The following is a 22,781-nucleotide window of genomic DNA, read 5'->3' on the forward strand; positions in this document are numbered from 1 at the left end:
CTGTTTAAATCCCCTCACAGTGTTGTGATTGAACTTAGATTTGGTCATTCTAGAATCCTCCATTTCTTTATGTTCATCCATTCCTTGATGGATTTGTTTGTGTGTTTACACTCACTCGTGTTTCAATGGCCGCTTTTGGTTGAGCCCTAATCTGTTGCCAGGTGGTCTTACGTTATCCTTGAGCAACTTCTGGCATCAGATTGTGCCAGTCAAGCTCTGTCTTTGGTTTTTTGCCAAATGTGTCTTCTTGTATTCTGGCTGAATAACTCTTAATCGTTGCCTAGAAGTACTGGTCTTTGCCTAGATGTTCATGAGTAAATGTTAATCTCGCCCTGATGTTCTGAACAGGACCCCTCCCAAGTACAGTAGGTCTAATGTGTGCAGCCTCCTTCTAATGAAATACTCCTAAACTAGGAAAACAAAACTGGCAAGAGCCGCCTGTCAGTCCTGTGATAAAATTCTGAGGTTTCTGTCTGATGTTTGTTCTTGGGTTAAAAATGCTAGGGTGGCCTGGCCTGGTCTAGATAAGCCGAGTTGTTTGAAATCATCTCCACTTGTAAAAGATCTTTCAGGCAGTACAGTGGTTAAGTTCCAGTTGTTTGGAGTTTGTTTTTTAATCCCTTCCCAAAGGCATAGGCTTGGTGATAAATTATCTGAATATCCCTTCGGAGCAACACAAACAGATGACGTGGCTCCCCAAATCATCACTCACTGTGCAAACTTCACACTGGACCTCCAGCAACTCCACTCTTCCTCCAAACTCTGGGACCTTGATTTCCAAATGAAGTGCAAAATTAACTTTTCATCTGAAAAGAGATCTTTGGTCCACTGTGTTTTATCAAGTCCAAAGTCAGCACAGCCCTGTACCAGGAACTTTTAGAGCACTTCATGCTTCCCTCTGCCGACAAGCTTTATGGAGATGCTGATTTCATTTTCCAGCAGGTCTTGACACCTGCCCACACTGCCAAAAGTACCAATACCTGGTTTAATGACTATGGTATCACTGTGCATGAATGGCTAGAAAACAAGAGGAAGATGAGAGACAAAAGACCCAACAATGCAGATGAGCTGAAGGCCGCTATCAAAGCATCAATGATCTCCTCCATGCCACACCTCATTGATGCAGTAATTCATGCAAAAGGAGCCCTGACCAAATATTGAGTGCATACATGGACATACTTTTCAGTAGGCCAACATTTCTGTATTAAAAATCTTTTTTTTTTTTTTTTTAAATTGCTCTTAGGTAATATTCTAATTTTCTGAGATACTGAATTTGAGTTTGCATTACCTGAAAGCCATAATGAGCAAAATGATAAGAAATAAACGCTTGAAATATATCACTCTGTGTGTAATGAATCTATAAATGAGTTCCACTTTTTGAATTGAATTACTGAAATAAATTAACTTTTCGGTGAAGTTTTAACTCTAACTAGTGGTGGGCAGCATCAGTCCCTGAAGAGCTGCAGTGGCTGCAGGTTTTTGTTCCAACTCAGTTTCTTAATGAGAAGTCAGTTATTGCTGATGAAGCACTTATTGCTCAAGTGACATTTTGATGCTTCATTTTAGTGGTCTCGCTTGTTAAGGTTCCCCACCCTTAATTCCTTATTTGAATCTTAAACAGCTGCATTCTCTATTTTAATGGTGCCTTATTAATAATAAGATGTAAATGACAAAGCAGCCAATAGTTCTCCATTTGGCTTGTTTCCATTAACATCTGTGTGTGTTCATCATACACTGATTTAGTAAAACACTTAACAGAAAATGTAACAGACTGAAAATTATCCTTTCTAGGTTTCATATCATTTGGATGATATTCATATTTTCATTATTTCTTTTTATATTTTAATTTAGAACATTAGAACACTAGACGAGATTAGGCAATTCAGCCCAACAAAGCTTGCCAGTCCTGTCCACTTATTTCTTTCAAAAAAACATCGAGTTTTGAAAATCCCTAACATCTTACTGTCTACCACACTACTTGGTCGCTTATTCCAAGTGTCTATCGTTCTTTGTGTAAAGAAAAACTTCCTAATGTTTGTGCGAAATTTACCCTTAACAAGTTTCCAACTGTGTCCCCGTGTTACTGATGAACTCATTTTAAAGTCACAGTCTCGATCCACTGGACTAATCCTCTTTATAATTTTAAACACTTCAGTCATGTCACCTCTTAATCTTCTTTTGTTTAAACTATAAAGGCTCAGCTCTTTTAATCTTTCCTCATAATTCATCCTCTGTAGCCCTAGTATCAGCCTAGTCGCTCTTCTCTGGACCTTTTCTGGTGCTGCTATATCCTTTTTGTAGCCTGGAGACCAAAACTGCACACAGTACTCCACCTGTGTGTTATAAATCTTAAACAGAACCTCCTGTGACTTGTACTCCGTACATCGTGTTATATTACCTGACATTCTGTTAGCCTTCTTAATGGCTTCTGAACTCTTTTGGGAAGTCGATAGCTTAGAGTCCACTGTGACTCCTAAATCTTTCTCATAAGGTGTGCTCTCGATTTTCCGACCGCCCCTTGTGTATTCAAACCTAATATTTTTACTTCCTATGTGTAATACTTGAAATTTAATGTCAGTAAATGTAATCTGCCACAAATCTGCCCAAGCCCGTATGCTACCCAAGTCCTTCTGTAATGATATAACGGATTCCAAATTATCTGCTAATCCACCTGTCTTGGTATCATCTGCAAACTTAACCAGCTTGTTATTTATATTCCTATCTAAATCATTTATATATATTAAAAACAGCAGTGGCCCTAGCACTGACCCCTCCTGGACACCTCTCTTAATATCACCCCATTCTAATGAGGTTCCTCACACCATCACCCTCTGCTTCTTGTGCCAATTCTGCACCCATTTAGAAACATTACCCGGAACTCCCACATCTTTTAGTTTGATGTCCATCCTCTCATGTGGCACCTTATCAGATGCTTTCTGAAAGTCCAGATAATTAATATCTTATGCTCCACTCGGATTGTATCCTTTTGTTGCCTCTTCATAGAATTCCAACATGTTAGTAAAACACGACCTCCCTCTTCTGAACCCATGCTGACTGTTCAGAATAACTCCTGTCCTTGCCCTGTGTTGCTCAATCTTATCCTTAATTCCTTCCATTAATTTTCCTGATGCATGTTAAGCTTACTGACCTATAGTTGCTTGGATCTGCCCTGTTACCCTTTTTATATAATGGGATGATATTTGCCATTTTCCAGTCCTTCGGAATCTTTCCAGTGCTCTTCCTAAAACTATGTGTCAATTTGGAAAGGAAAAAAAATCTATGATATAAGAACCTTACATTGCAGTCTAACAAAGCCATAAAACAAAATCAGGTCTGAGATTGGCAAGGATGGGCTTCTAATTAAGCAATTGGGTTGGAATGAAAACCTGCAGCCACTGCGGCCCGTCCAGTACCAACACTGCCCACCCCTGTTCTAACTTATTGAGGTGCACCTGTAATAGGCGTTAGCAGCATTAGTGATGCCTTGGCTGTACTTTTAAATTAGTGTATTGGTACTAAAGGTACCTTTAGAAATCACCATTTGCCCACCTTGAGATGAGTCAGCTCAGGAAATTTTAGGGTGGTAGTCGGGAATGCCCCCAATGACAGTTGTACCAGTTACAGCCCACACTGCACCCTGGCAGCACCATATCTCTCGATTCTCTGGTAATGTCTGAAAATTCCCCAAAAGAACCGGGACACTTTTTCTTTTTCTTTCTTTCTTTCTTTCTTTCTTTCTTTCTTTCTTAAGAATGAGCGGCCTGATGAGCGGCCTGGTCTATGACTGCAAAAAAGACGGGAGAGTGAAATTCAACAGACAAAGAGTTCTTTTGCATATTTGTCCCAAATTGCGGTGGTACCTCCATATAGTACTCGCTTCCCCTTTCCCAGAAAACACTTTAAACAAAGAATGACTTGAGAATTCATTGTTGAAAATCAGTTTATTTTCAAATGGCATTTCAAGAATTAAATTAAAAAAAACAACAAAACATTGTGTTCAAACAAGACAAGAAGATTTACAATTCTGACATTGCCAACGGTATTGCCTTGAGTAGTCGCCGGATGATTACATTTAGGATGTGGCCCGTGAAATCCACAAGCTGTTTGCCCGCTCACTCTGTGAGAGCTGAGTCTCTCATCCTTAGGCCGCTGTAGGCCTTCCAGACCGCCGCGTCAAGGGCAGCAGAAGCCTTGCAGAGGGAGCTCTGATTCCACTGGCCACAAGCGTGACTATAAACCAGAGGACGTGACAAACAGATTCTTGGTCTGCTAACCGGGTGTGCGCTACTTGAGGACTGCCATCTCTGTCCACTGCTTGCCACCTCTGTTTATAGTTTAGATCAGCAGAAGTATGAAGTATTGCATTGTTTAATTGTTCTTCATATCGTACAACGGTACCGTTTTTTATTAAAACTACCACGAATGAGGTGGTGGTGTCACCTGCTCATAAATTAAGAAAACAAAAACATCAACAAACATTCTGTGCAAATTAAACATAATCATCACCATTGCAATCACACTACAGTATTGCATCACTTAAAAAAAGTGCTCTACAAAAAAAGGTGCCCACATTCTTGACGTTTACTTGCCTTGTCTTCCACGAGGGCCGATCGAGCAAAAACACTCCTGGCGTGCAAGGCGCTCCGACTGACTCTCCAAGGCAGCATGTAATGAGTTCATTTGGTACGTGACTGCTACTGATGCAGGTTTATTAAATACTTGTGCATCAACCCCCGCCACCCCCAGCCCCATTGCTCAGAAATACTTCTTGGAAACGTAATTGCTTTTAGTATAAAAAGATAAAACGATCTGAATGAAGTCTTGCTAGTATTCTGTGATGTAGTCTGTTGATGTGTGTGCCATTCCTGTTTCTCCAGGATACAGTACTCATTTTTTAAGACTGACTGTTAATTTCTACGAGTGTGTGTGTGTGCACATTCACATCCAGCCATTATCGCACTCTCTTAATCCATAACAGGGTTCTGGTCACCGGAATCCTAACAGTAAATGTGTGTATAAAGTACAAGTGGGGTCACTGGAGTGTGATGTGTTTGCAAACCGACGTCCACATGCCATACAATGAGCAGAAAGTAACAATCTGGGCCAAAGCTGGGCTCCATCAGTTCAGGTGATGACGCACTGAGCTTTGGACTTCTTTGCAGTGAGCCTGGACCCCACTCTGTGTATGTTGGGGGTCTGTAACACTGGAGTTGGGTGTAGCTATTGAATATGCTGCTACGTATCGCGTGCCTACAGCAATGGTTCTCAAACTGTGGGGTGGGAGGCACGAAGTAACAAAAGGGGGGATGCGAAGATGTGAAAAAAAAGAAAACAAGAATCTAAAATATGAAAAATACATCTATTGAAACAAAACAAATTAACTTAAAACTACATTCTGATACTAGAAAAATAAATAGTTAGATATAGATAACAGTTAAGTAGGTATAATAAAATATGCATCTATGACATATTAATTAAAAAAAGAACAAATTGGTATTAGTGGGCTCCTTTCAAAAAAACCTTAGGGGGGCGCGATTAAAACTTATGAAAACTCTGGTCGCGAATACTTAAAGGTTGAGAAATGCTGCACTAGAGCGAGAACCTTGATTTCCATCGTAATTAAAAGCTTATGATGTGATATGCGCTGGTGTGGGTAGCGCCATCCTTGGCAAAGCCTTTGAGGTTTGTATCTTTCTTACAGCAAACTGATCGCGAGGGAGACATGGAGTACGTAAAAGAAGAGCTTTCACATCTGCTGAGCGGAAAGGCAAATTTCAGACGTCGATTACGTGGTAGAAAGTAGGAGGAGGACAACTGTGGAATCTCGTAATGAACGTCACGCACACATAGCACAGCAACCTGCTGGTACTCGACTAAGATTAGAACCTTCATCTTAGTCTTAATCGAAAGCTTATGACCTGGTATGTTCTGGAAAGTGCTGAGCATCTTACTGGTGGCCAGGAAGGGTTTATGTTATAGAAGCTCAGTCATTGCAAACTTATCTATTGATAATTCCCCCAGGACATGCTACATAAGTCTTCCAAATTTATTATCAAGTGTAAGTATGGTGTGTATTGATCATCAACCATGATGAAGAACTGTGTGATACGTAGGAAGATGGAAAAAGAAACACGGTGAAATGATGCCAAAACGGAAAAGTTGGCTTACTCAGGATGAACCACCTCTATTTGGGGACTGGAGGTCCGCGTGTTTCCACTGTACGTATGCATTTTCCCCATGAGCCCTGAACTGAGTTAAGTGGGTTGAAACCACATAATCTAATTTAGGGTTCCAGAGTCTGTAAATATCTTTAACCATCTATAGAGTTATATATACACTGTTTTTTAGTGATTGTGTGTGCACAAATATCTCTGTATGTATATAATGTATTTTGCAATGCAATAACCAACAAGTTCGTATTGTCTTATGACCTTGAATTTGAGGAAGTGACCAGCGTCCGTTACCTGTAAGTCATTCAAGTGTCAACTGGAGAGAAGTTGGACTGGATGTGCATGTGGACACGCTCTCTCTCTCTCTCTCTCTCTCACACACGCACACACACACACACACCGTTTCTGTATTTGGTGACACAGTGGGTTCACTCTACTGCATTATAACTTAGATTTTGCTTCCACATATGCTGCTTAGTGTTCAATGTTGTGCTCTTTAATAACCAAATGCCTTAAAGATGGTAGTACTGTACTGGCAGAAGTTGAGCTCAGAACTGAAATTATACATCAAATATATAAATATAATATTTATATATATATCATATATCATATATACATACACACACACACACACACACACACACACATATATACTTATATACATATACGTAATGTGTGTGTGTGTGTATATATATATTTCTAGATTTTATATATATGCATACATACATTATATATATATATATATATATATATATATATATATATATATATATATATATATATATATAATATAAAAGCATATATATATAAATATATACTTGTATACATATATGTAATTATATACACACACACAGATCACCACAGTGGTATTGTCATTGTCATTTATATATACAGGTATGTGTTTGTATATATTATATATACTGTATAAGTTTGTGTGTGTATATATGTGTGTATATATATATATATATATATATATATATATATATATATATATATACACACACACACACACACACGGGTCCCTACAGTGGTATTGTCGTTCTCATTCTACAAACTACAAGGTGAAGTTCTTCACTCCATTCATAAAGTCTGATGGCCTGTTTCAAGAACAATGAAGATTTCCAGTGCTTCCAACCATTTCCAGTTCAACGTGTCCCAGGAAGTGTTCTTTTTTTTTTCTTTTGTTATCAATGTTAACTTGAAACCCCAGTAAAGCTTCATTTGAGTGTCTTTAAGTCTCTTATTTTAAAAATGAGGTACAACAAAGGTGAACACAAGTCAAATGAAATAAAAACTGACCCCTTCAAAAAAGTCTTCTTTCTTTTGTAATGGCAAAAAAAAAAAGAAAAAAAACTCAGAGGCTACCAAATGTTATTGCTCTCTTGGAAAAAAAATAAATGGAAAGCAGTTTCCATAGTGGCATACAAAAAAAAAACGTCCAGCACTTGGTAAGAGTTTGTATTGCAGACTTGACAGGCTAGGCTCCATGCGCACCCCACCCCCTGGCTGGTATCTGTTGGCATCCTTCAGCTGAGAGCCTCTCAAGACTTTTCGGAACACTGATTACCTCCCTCGGCACATCAAGGCACCATGAAATAAAAAAAAAAAATAATAATAATAATAAAAAAACCAAAAAGGAAATCTTGTGCAGATTTGTGGAAGGGGCCTGACGTTTCAGGATCCATACTGCTGCCCTCACTGTGATTCTTCCTTCATGCCCTGTTGAGCTTTGCCGCTTTGTCTTTCTCAGAAACAGTTCCAAAAGGCATTTTGTTTGGTAAAAGTGGGAGACTGTGTGCATCGGTTCTCTGCGTCAGTGCTAAAAGGTTTGTATCACGTCCAGGATTAGAGAAGCGCGCCACACGCCATATACGCAGCTCTCAAAATATATTACAGCACTGTATCAAAATAAAAAATAGAATTTCTACTTGGTTCGATTAAAAAAATATAAAATGGCAAACCTTGTATGCAACCACAACACTAAAATTGTGTGGAACTATCGAGTCGGAAAAAGATCATATTGCAAACGAGAGATTCATTGTTCCAAACGTGAGCACATATTCAAAACCGTTCCTGCTCTGCACCTTCTCCTGGTTCTCGTCACCTTCGGTGTCATTTCTTCCCAGTGTTTGAAATGGATCAGGACAGGCGTCTGAGGATCAGTGTTGCTACCGTGCGAAACTTGATAGAAAGTGAACAAAACACAAAAAAACGAAGGTCACCCTAGACGTGTCCCTTTACGATCTGTCACAGCACAAACCCTTGAACGTCGGGCAGTTCTAAGGCCGAAAGTTCAGTTTCGTCTTTGGAGGCTTAGCTCTTCAGCAGCTGGGCGACGTGGTGATGGGGCTCTGTAGGTACGTCAGGCTGCTTGTCTGCGTGTGGACCGCTACAGAAACCGGGAAACTGAAGACAAACTGTGAGGTGGGAGTAGCTGGTGATTTGCTCCGTACAGCTGATGGACTCGCCGCCTCCACCGAGCACGAAGTGGCAAGCACTTGGGACTCGAACTGCAGAAGCTGGCCCATGAAGCTGAAGTTGGGGGAGATGATGCTCCGCCGCTGTTTGACAAACTCAAAGGCCTCCTCCAGCTTTACTCGTTTCTTCTTCATTAGGTAGGCCAAGCAAATTGTAGCAGAACGAGAAATGCCCGCTTGGCAGTGGACCAGCACCCTTCCATTGGAATCCTTCACGGAGTCTAGAGAAATGAAAAATAGAGATCCAATTAGGGGGATGGACGCCATTTTGTTTTGGTCCAAGACTTAATTATGTGGATCTTTCAAATCCCAATGGCTGTATATAAAGTAGAGCTTCTCAGGTGGTGTCATAGGGCAGCGTGGCTCTGGACTTTAAACCTCAAGGTCACTAGGGTGTATCATGCATTGACCATGAGCAACTCACTAAAAAGATAAAAATAAATAGTCTGAACGTATTGGGCCTGTAGGGGGGCATCTCACAAACCCAACCAGCAATCCAGGAGTCCAAATGACACAACAAAATAAAGGCTTTAATAACAAGATTGACACAGGAGAACAGTAAAGTACAAGCAAACAGAAGGTAACAAACACCTCTGCCCCCAGGACCAAACTAAACACCCTATTATCATGTTTGCCCTGCTCACCTCCTACTACTCCTTCCTCCATCTGTCCAGCTGAGCTCTCACCTCTGGGCAAAAAAGGCAAGACCCTTTAATTCTGGGCCCCCAACACCTTCTGGGTACCCTGCTGTAAGCACTTTTAGGGTCCTGGCTGACATTGATCTCTTTAGTTGTATGGGTAGGACTTCCTCTAGTGGCACCAGAGATTCCTGCACATTAGCACCACAACAGTGGGCCAGACTTGTTGTCTGCCCCAGTACTGCCATGAGACCACAACACATTGCCTCCTAGAGGTTGGAGGAACCTCAGACCCTGTAATAGGGCTTATATAATGACTTCCAGGGTCTTGGAAGACCTCACACAAACTACTGGGGCTAGAACCTTGGTCTGGGTCTTAAGTGAAAGCTTATGATATGATACATGCCAGTGAAGGAAAAAATGTGGCTGGTGGCCACCGCAGAGTTATCAAAATTCATGTCTTTCCCAAGGCAAACTACATAAGTAAACAGATTGATAAAGTGACATGGCAGAAAGAAAATGAAGTGCAGCAACCTCTGCTTAGCATAAAGCAAAATGCAGAAACTGATCACGTGATAAGATGAAAAAGGATGAGCGCTGCATCATCCCCTGCCCATTAAACACATACATATGGCAACCTGCTGGTATCCACAAACTACTGGGGCAAGAACTTTGTTTAAGTATTGCGTTTATTGATTGTCGACCATGACGAAGAACTCCATAACAGGAAAAGGAAAAAGAAGATCAGCGGACACCTGTGAAGTGGTGAAAACGAAACACGGTCTTGCCAAAATGGTAACGTTCAACTTGCTCTATATCATAAGCGGACCGACCATCAGGGCATTCTGGATAGAAAGGGGCCTTTTCACCATCCAAGATACCCCTGTCCGTGAGACGAAATCACCAAGGGTGAATCCTCCTCTCGATGAAATGCTCGGGTGTCTGCCTGACAAAATCAGCAAGGTTTCCATCACCCCCCAACTTGATAAAACAAATGGGTATATATGCAGCGAAACCGACCAGGAACTGCTCGATGAAACTATCTGGTGTATGTGAGACCACCCACATGGCCCCCTGTGCACATTAAATGGCAGAGTGTCCACACGTGGCATTGTTTACAGTTTGATTAAGTCACCCAGGGGACTGTGGGGGTCTTAATCTGGCCTTGCCCTATATGAGCCAACTTTATTCAGGGGCTGGAGGTCTGCATGTTTCCTAATGCAGTAATAAGAATCTATAACCAGCAAATGCATCTGTTGGGGGTCTTAAGACAAACTAGTGACTCTAAATTGGCTTCTATGCGTAAATGGGCCCTGTGTTGAATTGGCACCCCATCCACGGTTGGCGGTCGTGTATTATACCCAATACTGCTGGGACAGGCTTCTTCACCCAAGAACTTAAATTGGCTTGAAGATGTTATCTTATTTAGGTATATTGGGATTGTCTCTTATCTCTTGTCTTGTCTCTTATCTGCTGCAGTGGGTACCTGCCCCTCACCTCAGAACACAAACCCATGACCTCATGCTCTTTGGTCAAAAGCCGCCATGGACAGAGAGAATCAAGTTCTCCAGGTGGGAGGAGGGCCTTTGTTTATGCTTGATAGATGGAAATACCAATGGACGTGGACAAGAAATCACTCATTTTAACTATCCACCCATCCATTCACCAACCACTTGGGTCCAGTCATTGGATTGTGGAGAGCTACATCTTACCCCAGGAGCATTGCTAGCAAAGGTGAAACTGAGCTCATACTTCGCATCAGCCTAACATGTACATCTGTATTGGAAAACCCATATACCCTGAAAAACCTGGTCAGAAATGGGGATAACATGAAAACTTCATACCACCCATAACCAAGCAGGGACCTGAACCCAGGACCTAGGAGCTATTAGATCCCTGTGCTGTCCATCTGTGCTTTTTGGGTTAATGAGACCTATTCTGAACCAAGCTGGCTATAGCAACCATAGCAAAGCAACAGGCTACAGCAAAATTAATAACAAAATAACATGCAATGGCGAGGTCATCCTCTTCATCATTTTCTATCTGGTGGGGCCTATGGCTGTAACACATGGGGTCAGTCACACCAGACTTTTTTATCTGACGCAATATTTTCCTGGTCCACCATGGGTGTTCCCAGGCCAACGAGAGGGAACATCTCCACAGCAGGTCTGGGGTCTGCCCTCAGAGGGCCTGGAATTCCCCCACTCCTAACACCACACTAATAAGACGATCCCACTTACCTATGTATTCGATTGCCTCTATGAACCAGGAACTGATGTCAGCCTTGTGGTTGTCTTCCACCGGGATGCACTTGTATTGGTATACGTCTTCAAAATGGTTTGGACAGTTTGAAGACACATTTAATAAGGCAGTAATTCCCAAAGCATCCAACATGTCTTTTCTAGAAGCGTGGTAGGCACTGCCCAGATAGAGAAAGGGCAAAATTTCAACAGGTCCACCCTAAAACAAGGCAAAAGGACACAAGAATGTCTGTCACTAATAAAGCCCGGGATTCTTAAATGACTTACTGCTTGACTGGAGCATGAAGAACAAAAGCAATTAGCCAGCTTTGTTGTAGTAAAGACCCTCAAGTACAGGTAGCCCACACTCTTAAAAACACTGGTTCTGTATTGGCACTGGCACTTTATTAGGTTGTGTGGTTCCATGTACAACCATTGTTTGATAAAGAGGCATTGCATTCTGGGAAGGGATCTTTGCATATGTGCTTTGAAAAGGTTCCTAATATGTGGATAAAACATCTTTAATATATATAGTAGGATACCTAGCAGGGTCCCGAAAGACAAAAAAGTTTACATCTCATGCATGACATGAACCCTTATCTCCTTACTTTGAGGCCCTGATGCTACCACTGTGCCACCCAAGATTGTAACACATTTGTGAAAAGCCAATGGGTTCATAATTTTCATAGGACTCTTGCTGCATACAATAACAGGCTAAGTTAAGGTATTCTTGTAAACGACCATAAACTGCGGTATCTACGATGTGGAAATAAACGGTGGAGGAACCAAAGTTAAGAGGAAAGTTTGTAGAAGGACGTTGTTGCTGCGGGACCTTCTCGGAACGAGCCGCCCAGTTAATAAGAAGTAAAGTGTTTAGCGTGCGTATGTAGAGTGTGCGTCACAGTCTATTACGAGGGTTGTACTTATTGATAATTAGACAGAGAATTAAGTACGTTAGTCTCCATTTTTGTAATAAGCAGCCAATGAGGTATGTTTGGAAGCTAAATTGTGTTTAATCTCTATAGTCTGTTTGTGTTAAATGTTAACGTTATGTATATGCAAATTGGTACATGCCCTTGTTTATTAATGAATTGACATTTTATTTCCAAGATTTCGCAGAATGCAGTATATTATGTTATTACTGTGTGAACAGATTCATTTGGATTTACATTAGAATTATTTTAAACGTAATTACGTGCAAGTCGTTATATACTGAAGTACTGTAAAAATAGTTTTCTGTATAGGTTTATGTTTATAAGTTAAGAATTATATCCGGAGCGTCTCAATCACCAGGGCTTATAACTAGCAGATTGCGTTTATTTTTGTTTATTTGTCGCGTTTAGTACTCACGATGGTGGATCATTTGGGGAAATGACCTTGCTAGCGTCTGAATAAACCACCAGTTAAATTATAAACTGTTCTAGCTCCCTCCAGTAACCATTCTCTATCTGTTAATGTCCTGATAGGTAGCCCGAATTAAGAATTTCTATTCTTTTCAACATATCAGAGTCCCTTTTTAGAGCCTCTTTTTCAGAGACAGTTTCATATGCAAAGACCCCTTCCCTCGCCCCGTCAAGCAATGGTTCTACAGCCCAGCAAAGTGTCACTACCGAAGCGTTCTTTTCAAGAGTTTACTCACATCACTCTAAAAATAAAGGTGCCAGAGGGGAACAGCCATTCACATAAAAGGTTTCAGGAAGAGTCGTATAAAGAACCATGAATTTGTTAATGCCAGTGGGTTCCTGATTTTAGAAGAACCCTTGCTGCATACAACCACACAACTTAAGTTCAGGTTTGCTTGATCCGTCACCATCCTGCTAGGTTGCCCACTACACATCAATGTCTGTTTTGTCCATAAAGTGAGGACCATTTTAAAGCCCCAAGAACCAGCTTCATATCCAAAGAACACTTCCAAGAGTTAGATTGTTCTTTGTCAGGCAGTGAAACAACGTGGAACCACTCACCCCAGTAAAGAGCCATTCATGAGTCAGCGGTTTAAAGAGTGTCTTATCTATTGCAATACCTTCCCCCAAAACAGTCAACATGCACTTGGACACGAGCTCCCTCAAAACTGAATTAAAAGCGTTATCGACATACTGATGGACCCTTAACAGGAGACGAATTCTCATACTGCCACCAAGGGTGAATGGACCTCCATCTAACTAACTCTAATATTATTTCATTCATTTTATGACAGACCCCTCTAACTATAAACCCAGTTCTCAACGAGCTGCCTTTTTTCCCTCCTGTGCTGCAAAGGTGCAGCGGGGATTTGTGAGCTAAAAGCCAATTCTTACCGTCGCGGGCTTTTTTCTTTATACCTGCAATGAACCACTAGGGGTCAGGCTAAGCTCAGTCTGACGACTCATTCATAATTTTCGACTGTCGATTTCGGTATCTAATTTCAAAGAAGTGCTGCGGGGAAGACCTGCAAGCAGCGCAGGCGATCTCAGCGGGCTTGGACGGTAGCCGAGACGGACAAATGCGTGTGTCACCAGGGAAAGCGGACTGCTACAAAGCACTGTTACCTGATCGTGGTGAGGGGTCCCACAGGAAGTGCAGCTGGTTTCAGTGGCATCCGTGCTTGACAAAAGGGCGGCTCCGGAGAGGCTTTTCGTTTTCAAGCAGTATTCCGGATACTCTGAGGCGAACTTGTCATAACCTCCTGTGAATGAAATAAATGGCAACAACAGAATGTCAGAGCAGCGGAAAGCTTTACTAAAAAGTGTAACAGTCAGGGGTCATCTGATCACAAGATGTTTTAATAATCAGTCGTCACCGCTTGAGCTAAAAACCGGTCCCATTACCTATGGGAATACACTGAAGGAAGAATGATCTAGCGCCTTTCACATTGGCCTCGTAAAGATTGTAAAGTTCCGACAATCAACAGTAAATCGTATGCTACAGTTAAGTAATAAAACAATGCCTACGATGTGAATAAATGGAAACAAATGGAACAAGGTCGATGATAAATTTTTCCCAGTGAAAATCAAGGCCAGGCGCCGGAGGGAGCAGAGCAGTCCACATAACCCCCGGCCACCAGCTGTACTATCTATCGCAAGCGTAGCCAAGCCTGTCAGCTCATTTCTCCCACAATCTGCCAACAGAAATGCGCTAAAATTTCAAGGAGATCGACCTTCACCCCAAAATATTTTTAACAGGATTTGCCATCAAAATGCGTTATACGCAAGAGACAAGAGTGCAACTCAAAACTGGTTTTCTGCTCACTGTAAGTCTGTGAGTTTTTGTATTCAGCGGAGGCTTTTGTGCTCCTGCTGACAAAACCGCTTTTCGACAACGTCGTGTTCCTGAGTGGAAGTGCAAATCCGGCCAAATCAGGTTTCGCGTTTAATTCCTGGGGCACACGCGGAAGGCAGACGCGCCGCGCTGCCTTTAATCCGGCAGTTTTGGCGTGCCGCTGCGCACATCGCCGCCTTCTTCTGATTAGGCACCTGCTCAAAGAGTCTGCAGACGCGCCCCATTATTCTGTACGATGATGATTATTGACATTAGAATGTAATATATGTTTACATAGAATAAACGTGCAAGATTGTATTGCTTGTGAAGGGCTGCGTCGGAGTTTATATGTAATGCCAAAGGTTACGACTCTAGCCTCCTGTCTGGGGGAATACCCTTCGTCATTGTTTCCAACTGAGTATATTTGTGTTCATAGTGTATGTTCATCTCACACAGTGGGAATATAGTACTCCAAAAATAATAGCATAGCATAAACAGCCTTAATCACAACTCTTACGGCGTGTAGGGGGGCTGAGCGAAGCCTTCACCAACGAGGTGCAAAGCTAAATAAATAACAAACATGCAAAGGGCGCCAGTCTATGAGAGCCAATTTGGAATAACCAGTTAAACAAACCAGCAAGTCAGTGCAACGTTGGAGCCCCGGGGTGCTGAATCTGCGTGCGAGGCGACGGTGTTACCCACTGTGCCTGCCCGTACGCCGCAGCAATACCTGCATGCAAAAGCAGGTGGAAATGCGCCATCAGTGTAAAGCCGGCGAGCTCAACGAATTGGAAAGAAAACAAAACAATACTATGGACCGTAGCATATATATATTGTGCAAGTTTATGGTTGGAAAAACAAGCATTCTAAAACACAAATTAAATGTTGTACGCGGATCGATTTCTGTACTTTGTGCCAGAGGGGGAATCGACACGAAGCTATTGATTTTCGTAAGTCAAAGGGATCTGTTTTTTCAACGGATATAATGTCATGGCTTAAATAACCAGACCTGCGTCATTCACCAGCCCCCCTCCTAACGTACACACCATTTACTGGTTTAATTTACATGCCTTTTACTTTAAACTGGAAGAGGTAAATTGTCGGCGACATTTTCACAATAAATACATTAACTAGTGGGTTATGCATACACGAATCTATCTATCTATCTATCTATCTATCTATCTATCTATCTATCTATCTATCTATCTATCTATCTATCTATCTATCTATCATATAGTGCCTTTAATATCTATCTATCTATCTATCTATCTATCTATCTATCTATCTATCTATCTATGTCTAGTTGGGCGGTGTGCTTAACGAAAATATCCAAAAAATAACGGAAATGTTCTTTGTTTTGAATGGCAGGGCAATGACTGCACACAAAGGTACGGCCTGATGATCGTCCTGAATGCCTCTAATAACGGGTGGGTTCATTTGCTTCTGGGGTCTTTGCCTACTTAATTACACCAACATCCTGAAGTCGAAAATCAGCTTTTGTTTATTTGACAAACTCATAACTGGATATACAGATAGACCGTGTAATGCAATCGTGTACAGAGATTTAAAACAACAGCACGCTGCTAGGGCACATATTTAAAGGCTGATAGATATTTACAAATATACGCAATAGCCAAGTGCTGTAAGTATGAAGAGTATCTGAATCCATCCAAGATTCATTAGATAGATTGTGATAATAATGGTGTGGGCTTCTGATAATAAGTGTGTTGACTGTGGCATTTATTTCTCGCGACGTCTTACAAATTTAAAACCTCGTTTTGATTGTCTTTGTGTGTTTCGAGTTATTGCGTGTGCTTCATATCTTCATACAGTATATGTATGGCATACCAGACACGACGATGTGTCTTTTACCTTTTTTAATTTAGAAATAACCTTTAACGGTTATACAGATGTGAATGTGTAATATTTCAACATTTTTTGAAATCATACTCGCATTCCATTTATTTCTTGATGCATTTGCCTCATCCAATAATTTCAGCAATTAAATGTTTTGTTGGGCTATAATCTGTGAATTCATTTTGATAAACAGACATGATCTACATCTCTTGATAGAGAGATGGAGAGGTAAAGTGATATTTATGTAATATTTCGACGTTTTTGAAACTCTTATTCCATTTGTTTCTGGTTTGACTGATTTAATAATTTAGTGGTGTGTAGGTTGCAAACCTTAACCAAAAATGATTGATATCTCTTTATAGATGGATATAGATAGATGTATTGTGTGTTCCAAACATCTACTCCTGAGGAGATCAAGGATGTGAATTAATAAATCACAAAGCATATTTGTAGCAGTCTGAAATCGACAAACAAAAGATCTTATAACTGCAATGGTAGCAGCATCCCAAATTTGAAATAATTTGATATTTTTGTAGTAAATGTCCCAACAGCGCTGTGGGCTTTACATTATACACGTGAATCATTCATTATGAAAAAAGACTCGCTAATGGATAGATGGGTGGATGGATGCTGGAGGTGTTCCAACCAAAAAATAAAATAAATCATGACTATAGAAAAGCTTATAGTTATCCCCCGTTCTGTTTCCTTAAAATATGCCAACTGCTTAAATGACAACGCTTCCATCGGCCTGTCCTAAGAATGAAATGTTCCATTTTGGTATAATGAAGCCTTGTTTCTCCTTTTCTCTCAGCTATGCCGATTTGGTATACCTTAAACAGAGAAGGATTTACCCTGTTAATTGCTTTTTTATTTGCCATCTCCATATTACACCAGCATGCCCATGCACGTTAAACCTCTTGCTAACGAATGCCGCCGTACCATATAATTCATTGTGTCATCTCCCTGCTGATTTTTTGATGCGCCATACAAAAAGAAAGGGGGATGGCGTCATGTAGTGTAGCGCTGATACCTTTAAACAAATGGAGCCAAGTGGACGGCCGGCTCAGTCAGTTCTAAAGAGCCCCGCAGCTGCCTGGCCGTGCCCTCTTACCTTTGAGCAAATAGAGCTCCGTCCCGTAGGAATCCCGGTAGAGCGCCTTAAGCACCAGCGTGATTGTGCTGTCGTCTTTTATGGAGTCAATATGCGGGGTCCGTTCATCGTAGAGAATGACCGCCGAGTAAAGTCCCGATTTTAGACTGGATCGTACCTCCTCGTCTCCGGACAAAATTTGGTCCAGACTGACCGAGCCCTTGGCCCGTCTCCTGACGATGGTGTTACAACGAATGTTTATCGACCCTCGGATGTGACCCGCGCTGTGCGCCAGGAAGGACCTGCAGTCTAGCACCAAACATTTGCCGTTATCGTCTCTCAAAAGCCTTTTTAAAACATTGCAGTCCATCTCGCATAGCTCCTCCATGGTCACCATGGTGCGCTTGGTGATGCGGTCAGAGATCACTTCGGATAGATTACCGTCAACACAAAAGGAAGGAAGGAAGAAAGGAGGGAAGGAAGAAGAAGATGCCGCTGAGCCGCGCATTCACAGAATCGGCACACGCAGCTCGCTCGCACTCTAGACTGGCTGGGCGATTCTCCAGAGAGGATTACTATCGCTGTACACACCTCTTCTTCCTTTTTATGAATGGAAAGCCAGCCGCCATGTCCACATAAGGAGAATGACGTCAGCGGCACGCGCGCGTCACCTACTAGCACCATTCATTAACCCTTCTCGCGTGTCTCCATTCATAAAAAGACAGCGACGCTGCAGATCAATGACAACTGGCGGCGCGGGCTCGCGAAGAGTCTCTGCAGCGGCTGGGCTGCCCTTTCGTGTTTTTTTTTTCCTTTTTGTGTCTCATTAATCCCAGTTTACTCCCCGGGAACGTATCGTTGGCTTCTCTCGGGTAAATATATGACAAAGACGGATATAACAGGCCACTCTTAAGAAGAGTGATCGGTCACACTCGTTTATGCGCAAGCGCGTGATAAACGGTTTGACTGTGGACTAATACAGCCCCTCCCCCTCCGCGATAGACTGTCCTCTATTCATTACATTGTCGTCAAAAAAAGCAACAGAAATCGAGCGGACACGCCGTGCTCGCGCTGTCTGTTTGCAGATGCCTGAGTGGCAGCCGGTAGAGCGGGCCGATGCGCCAGCTTGCCTAGGAGCGCACGATATCTGCTGCTTCATTCGCGTCAATAGGCGCAGCGCGACGCCGCAAAAAGCGGGGCTCGTGCTCGACACATGGCAGCTCGCAGACACGAAACGGGCTGTTTACCCCTGTTACCGAAGGCTCTTTGGAAAACCTAACGGCTTCTGAAAGTTGCCAGGTTCTTCTTTCTTAATGGGTGGGGGCACTAGCATCTTGATTTCAGAAGGTAAGTTCAGTGCATCTGTCAGGTTCACTTAGAGCGTTTAGCGATGCATTGACACCCTTGGACCTCATCGCTGGCAGGAAGGGAATGCAAATCAACAATGAAAATCTAAAAGGAGACGCTACTGCCTAGACTGGCGGTCGGGAACAGTCCGGCGCATGATGGTTTTCTTCAGTCCGCCTACAATAATGCGCAAATACACTGACTTACGTGGTCGACTGAATTGCATGGATCTGAGTGGTGTATCGGCTCGTGTGTGTCTGTATTTGTGAATGCGAAGACTCCCACCCCTAAACTGCTTTACCGCATGGGCGGTACATGTGCTTCTTTTAATTCATGAAGCTGCCACACTTTCAACACGCATTTTGCAGCGCTCTCTTGTTTCCGAGAATCACATTATTAAGCGGATGCGGTTAAACTGTATCGGCCGTTAAATGTGTTAAAAATGGCAACTTTTGCCTCTCGTTTCCTCCGCCTAGTTTCAGACCGCTCAGGTTTATTGTGACAGGAGGAAGGCGATCACGTTTCCGTTGTTTTAATTACTTAGCCTGTCACTTGCGAAACTCCACGCAGGACATGTTCGTGAACAAAAGAAAATGAACAAGAAAAAAGTGGTCCTCCAAATGGGCTTTTTTTTGCGATAAACTTCTTTTTATAAATGTATTATTTACAATGACGTATAATATATATACAGTAGTACCGTACATAAAAACCTGGAGACAAGAGAGGCGAACCAGGACTGGGAATACAGTATATGAATGGTGGCGATACAAAACACCGAATTTACAATTTGAGAATGTCGAGGTTGATGCTGATTACTTACACAATGACTGTCTCAGAAAAATAGTGCTTTCTGACATGTAGGAATTGGGCTGTGTTAGCAGGCTTTATTTATTTGCACACAATGTTTTTGTAAATAAAAAAATACATTATAAACTTAAACACTTAATTATAGCATGTATAATGTAACTCCGTATTTAAACTTGTCAACTAAACATATACCGCATGGTGACGGTGAGAATGTAATTATAATTTTATCCAGGTCGCTCCATAAGCACATACATTTCATTTGCATTAAAGAAATAAATTGACAAAATACTATTATCACAAAACTTCAAGAAATTAAAGTTTAATGATTATTTTTAAACAGTTACCCATTATTCTTTTTCACTGTTTCCAAAGTATGCAAATAATGCAGTATAATTATATTATTAATGCACGTCGTCAGACATTAAGACTAAGTATGTGAAAATAATGTAAAACAATACAATTGAGTCCCCAGCCCACCCCCCGCACACACACGCACATATTTTGCTGTAACGGGCAATTAGTTGGCTTAATTGATATATTTAACCCTATATACTGTATATACACATATATATAAAACACCGGCCACTTTATTAAGTACACCATACAACTTGCTAGTACCAGGTTGGACCCCCTTTTGCCTTCAGAACTGCCGTAATTCTTTGTGGCGTTGATTCAACAAGGTGCTAGAAACATTCCTCAGAGATTTTGGTCCATATTGATATGATAACATCACACAGTTGCTGCAGATTTGTCGGCTGCACATCATTGATACGAATCTCCTGTTCCACCACATCCCAAAGGTGCTCTGCTGGTTTGAGAGCTGGTGACTGTGGAGGCAATTTGAGTCCAGTGAACTCATCGCCATGTTCAAGAAACCAGTTTGAGATGATTTAGACTTTGTGACATGGCGCGTTATCCTGCTGGAGGTAGCCCTCAGGAGACGGGTACACTGCGGTCATAATGGGAAAACACGGTCAGCAACAATACTCAGGTAGGCTGTGGCATTTAAATGATGCTCAGTTGGTACTACAGGGCCCAAAGTGTGGAAAGAAAATATCCCTACAGTATTACACCACCAACAACAGCCTGAACTGTTGACACAAGGCAAGATGGATCCATGTGTTCATGTTGTTGACACCAAATTCTGACTCTACCATCTGAATGTCACAGCAGAAACCGTTTTTCCAATCTTCTGTTGTTCAGGTTTGGTGAGTTTGTGTGAATTGTAGCCTCAGTTGCCTGTTCTTAGCTGATAGAAGTGGCACCCGGTCTGGTCTCCTGCTGCTGTGGCCCATCTACTTCAAGGTTTGACGTGTTGTGTGTTCAGAGATGCTCTTCTGATTACCTTGGGTGTAACAGGTGGTTATTTGAGTTCTATTGCCTTGCTATCAGCTCAAACCAGTCTGGCCATTCTCATCTGACCTCTGACATCAACAAGGCATTTTCACCCAGAGAACTGCTGCTCACTGGATATTTTCCACTTTTCAGACCATTCTATGTAAACCCTAGAGATGGCTGTGCATGAAAATTCCAGTAGATGAGCAGTTTCTGAAACTTGTCTGGCACCAACAACCATGCCACGTTCAAAGTCACTTAAGTCACATTTGAGCCCCAACAACGTCTACATATTTAAATGCATGAAGCTGTTGCCGTATGATTGGCTGATTAGATATTTGCGTTAACAAGCAGTTGAACAGGTGTACCTAATAAAGTGGCTGGTGTGTGTGTGTGTGTGTGGAGGCCATAATGGAAAGAACACAAGAATGGAGACACGACCTGATTGTGAGGATCCCTGGTTTCTATCCCAGTCAGAAAGAATAAATAATGGATGGGTGAACAACGACTGGATTTCAAGTCTCTGAGGGTCAGCTGCTTTCTCAATAGGCACCTCACAGCACAGCAGCTTCAAGCAGAGCTGAACAGTGCAGGTCAACAAAGCAAGTCTGAGTTTCTACTGCGAAGAGCAGACTTTGTGAAGAGACGAGTGGCAGTAAGAAAGCCATTACTTAAAGGACAAAATAGGGCCTTGAAATACCAGCTGTGGACTACTGCAGACTGGAAGAAAGTCTAATGGACTGATTAATCAAAATGTGAAATCTTTGGTTCATCGTGCAGGGTGTTTGTACTCCGTCGCATTGGTGACAGGATGGTTCTTCAGTGTGTGACACCAACTGTCAAACATGGAGGATGAAGTGTGACGGTCTGGGGTTCTTTAGTTTGAGGGAGAGTTGGTGACTTGCACAGAGTGAGTGACATTCTGAATCAAAAGGGTTACCACAGTTTGGCTGTTACATCAGCAACAGGTGGCTACTTTGATGAATCAAAAATTTGAATACATTTTTGTACACTTGATGATTCCTTGACTTATTTGGCATTGTTTATTTGTTCTGTGGCCTTGATTTTATGAAACATTAAGACATTAAACTGCATGCAAATCCATAAAAACTGAGGTTTCTAAAACTTTGTCCAATAAAGTATACACACACACAGTGGATTTTGAGAATATTCAGGCCCTGGCTCCACCGTGTAATGTGTGTGTTTATAATTATGATCACACTGTTACTGGTTTGTGAAACCTCATGAAGGCCCCAAACCTCACCCTGTCACTGCACCGATTACCTGTTTTCCCTTGTAAATATGTGACTGTGATATTTTGTTAAGTTGCAGCCTTGTTCTACAGTCGTTAAAACTTATTTTTTTTCCACATCAAGCAACACTCAATACCCTAGAATATCAAAGCCAAAACAAGATTTCATAATTTTTTGCAAATTGTTTTTAAAAATAAACTGAAATATCACATTGACCTTTTGCTATGATCCAGGAATATTAGCTCAGGTACATCATGTCCTATTGATAATCACGGAGATGTTCCCACACCTCATTTGGAATCCACCTGTGGTCAGTTCCATTGATTTCAC

The 22,781-nt window shown here is 41.8% G+C and overlaps 1 protein-coding gene across 1 annotated transcript; it reads right to left on the reverse strand.

Annotated features, from left to right (window-relative positions):
* Positions 1-7,152: 7,152 nt before the first annotated feature.
* On the reverse strand, positions 7,153-18,267 carry dusp4 (dual specificity phosphatase 4). The gene is made up of 4 exons (XM_039750377.1): positions 17,731-18,267; positions 14,054-14,190; positions 11,526-11,745; positions 7,153-8,868 (listed from the first exon to the last, which is right to left on the reverse strand). The coding sequence occupies exons 1-4, from the start codon at positions 18,215-18,217 to the stop codon at positions 8,492-8,494; spliced, it is 1,221 nt and encodes a 406-aa protein (XP_039606311.1). The 5' UTR covers positions 18,218-18,267; the 3' UTR covers positions 7,153-8,491.
* Between the last annotated feature and the right edge of the window lie 4,514 nt (positions 18,268-22,781).

The sequence above is a fragment of the Polypterus senegalus genome, chromosome 4, assembly GCF_016835505.1.
Source record: "Polypterus senegalus isolate Bchr_013 chromosome 4, ASM1683550v1, whole genome shotgun sequence".
Lineage (NCBI taxonomy): Eukaryota > Metazoa > Chordata > Cladistia > Polypteriformes > Polypteridae > Polypterus > Polypterus senegalus.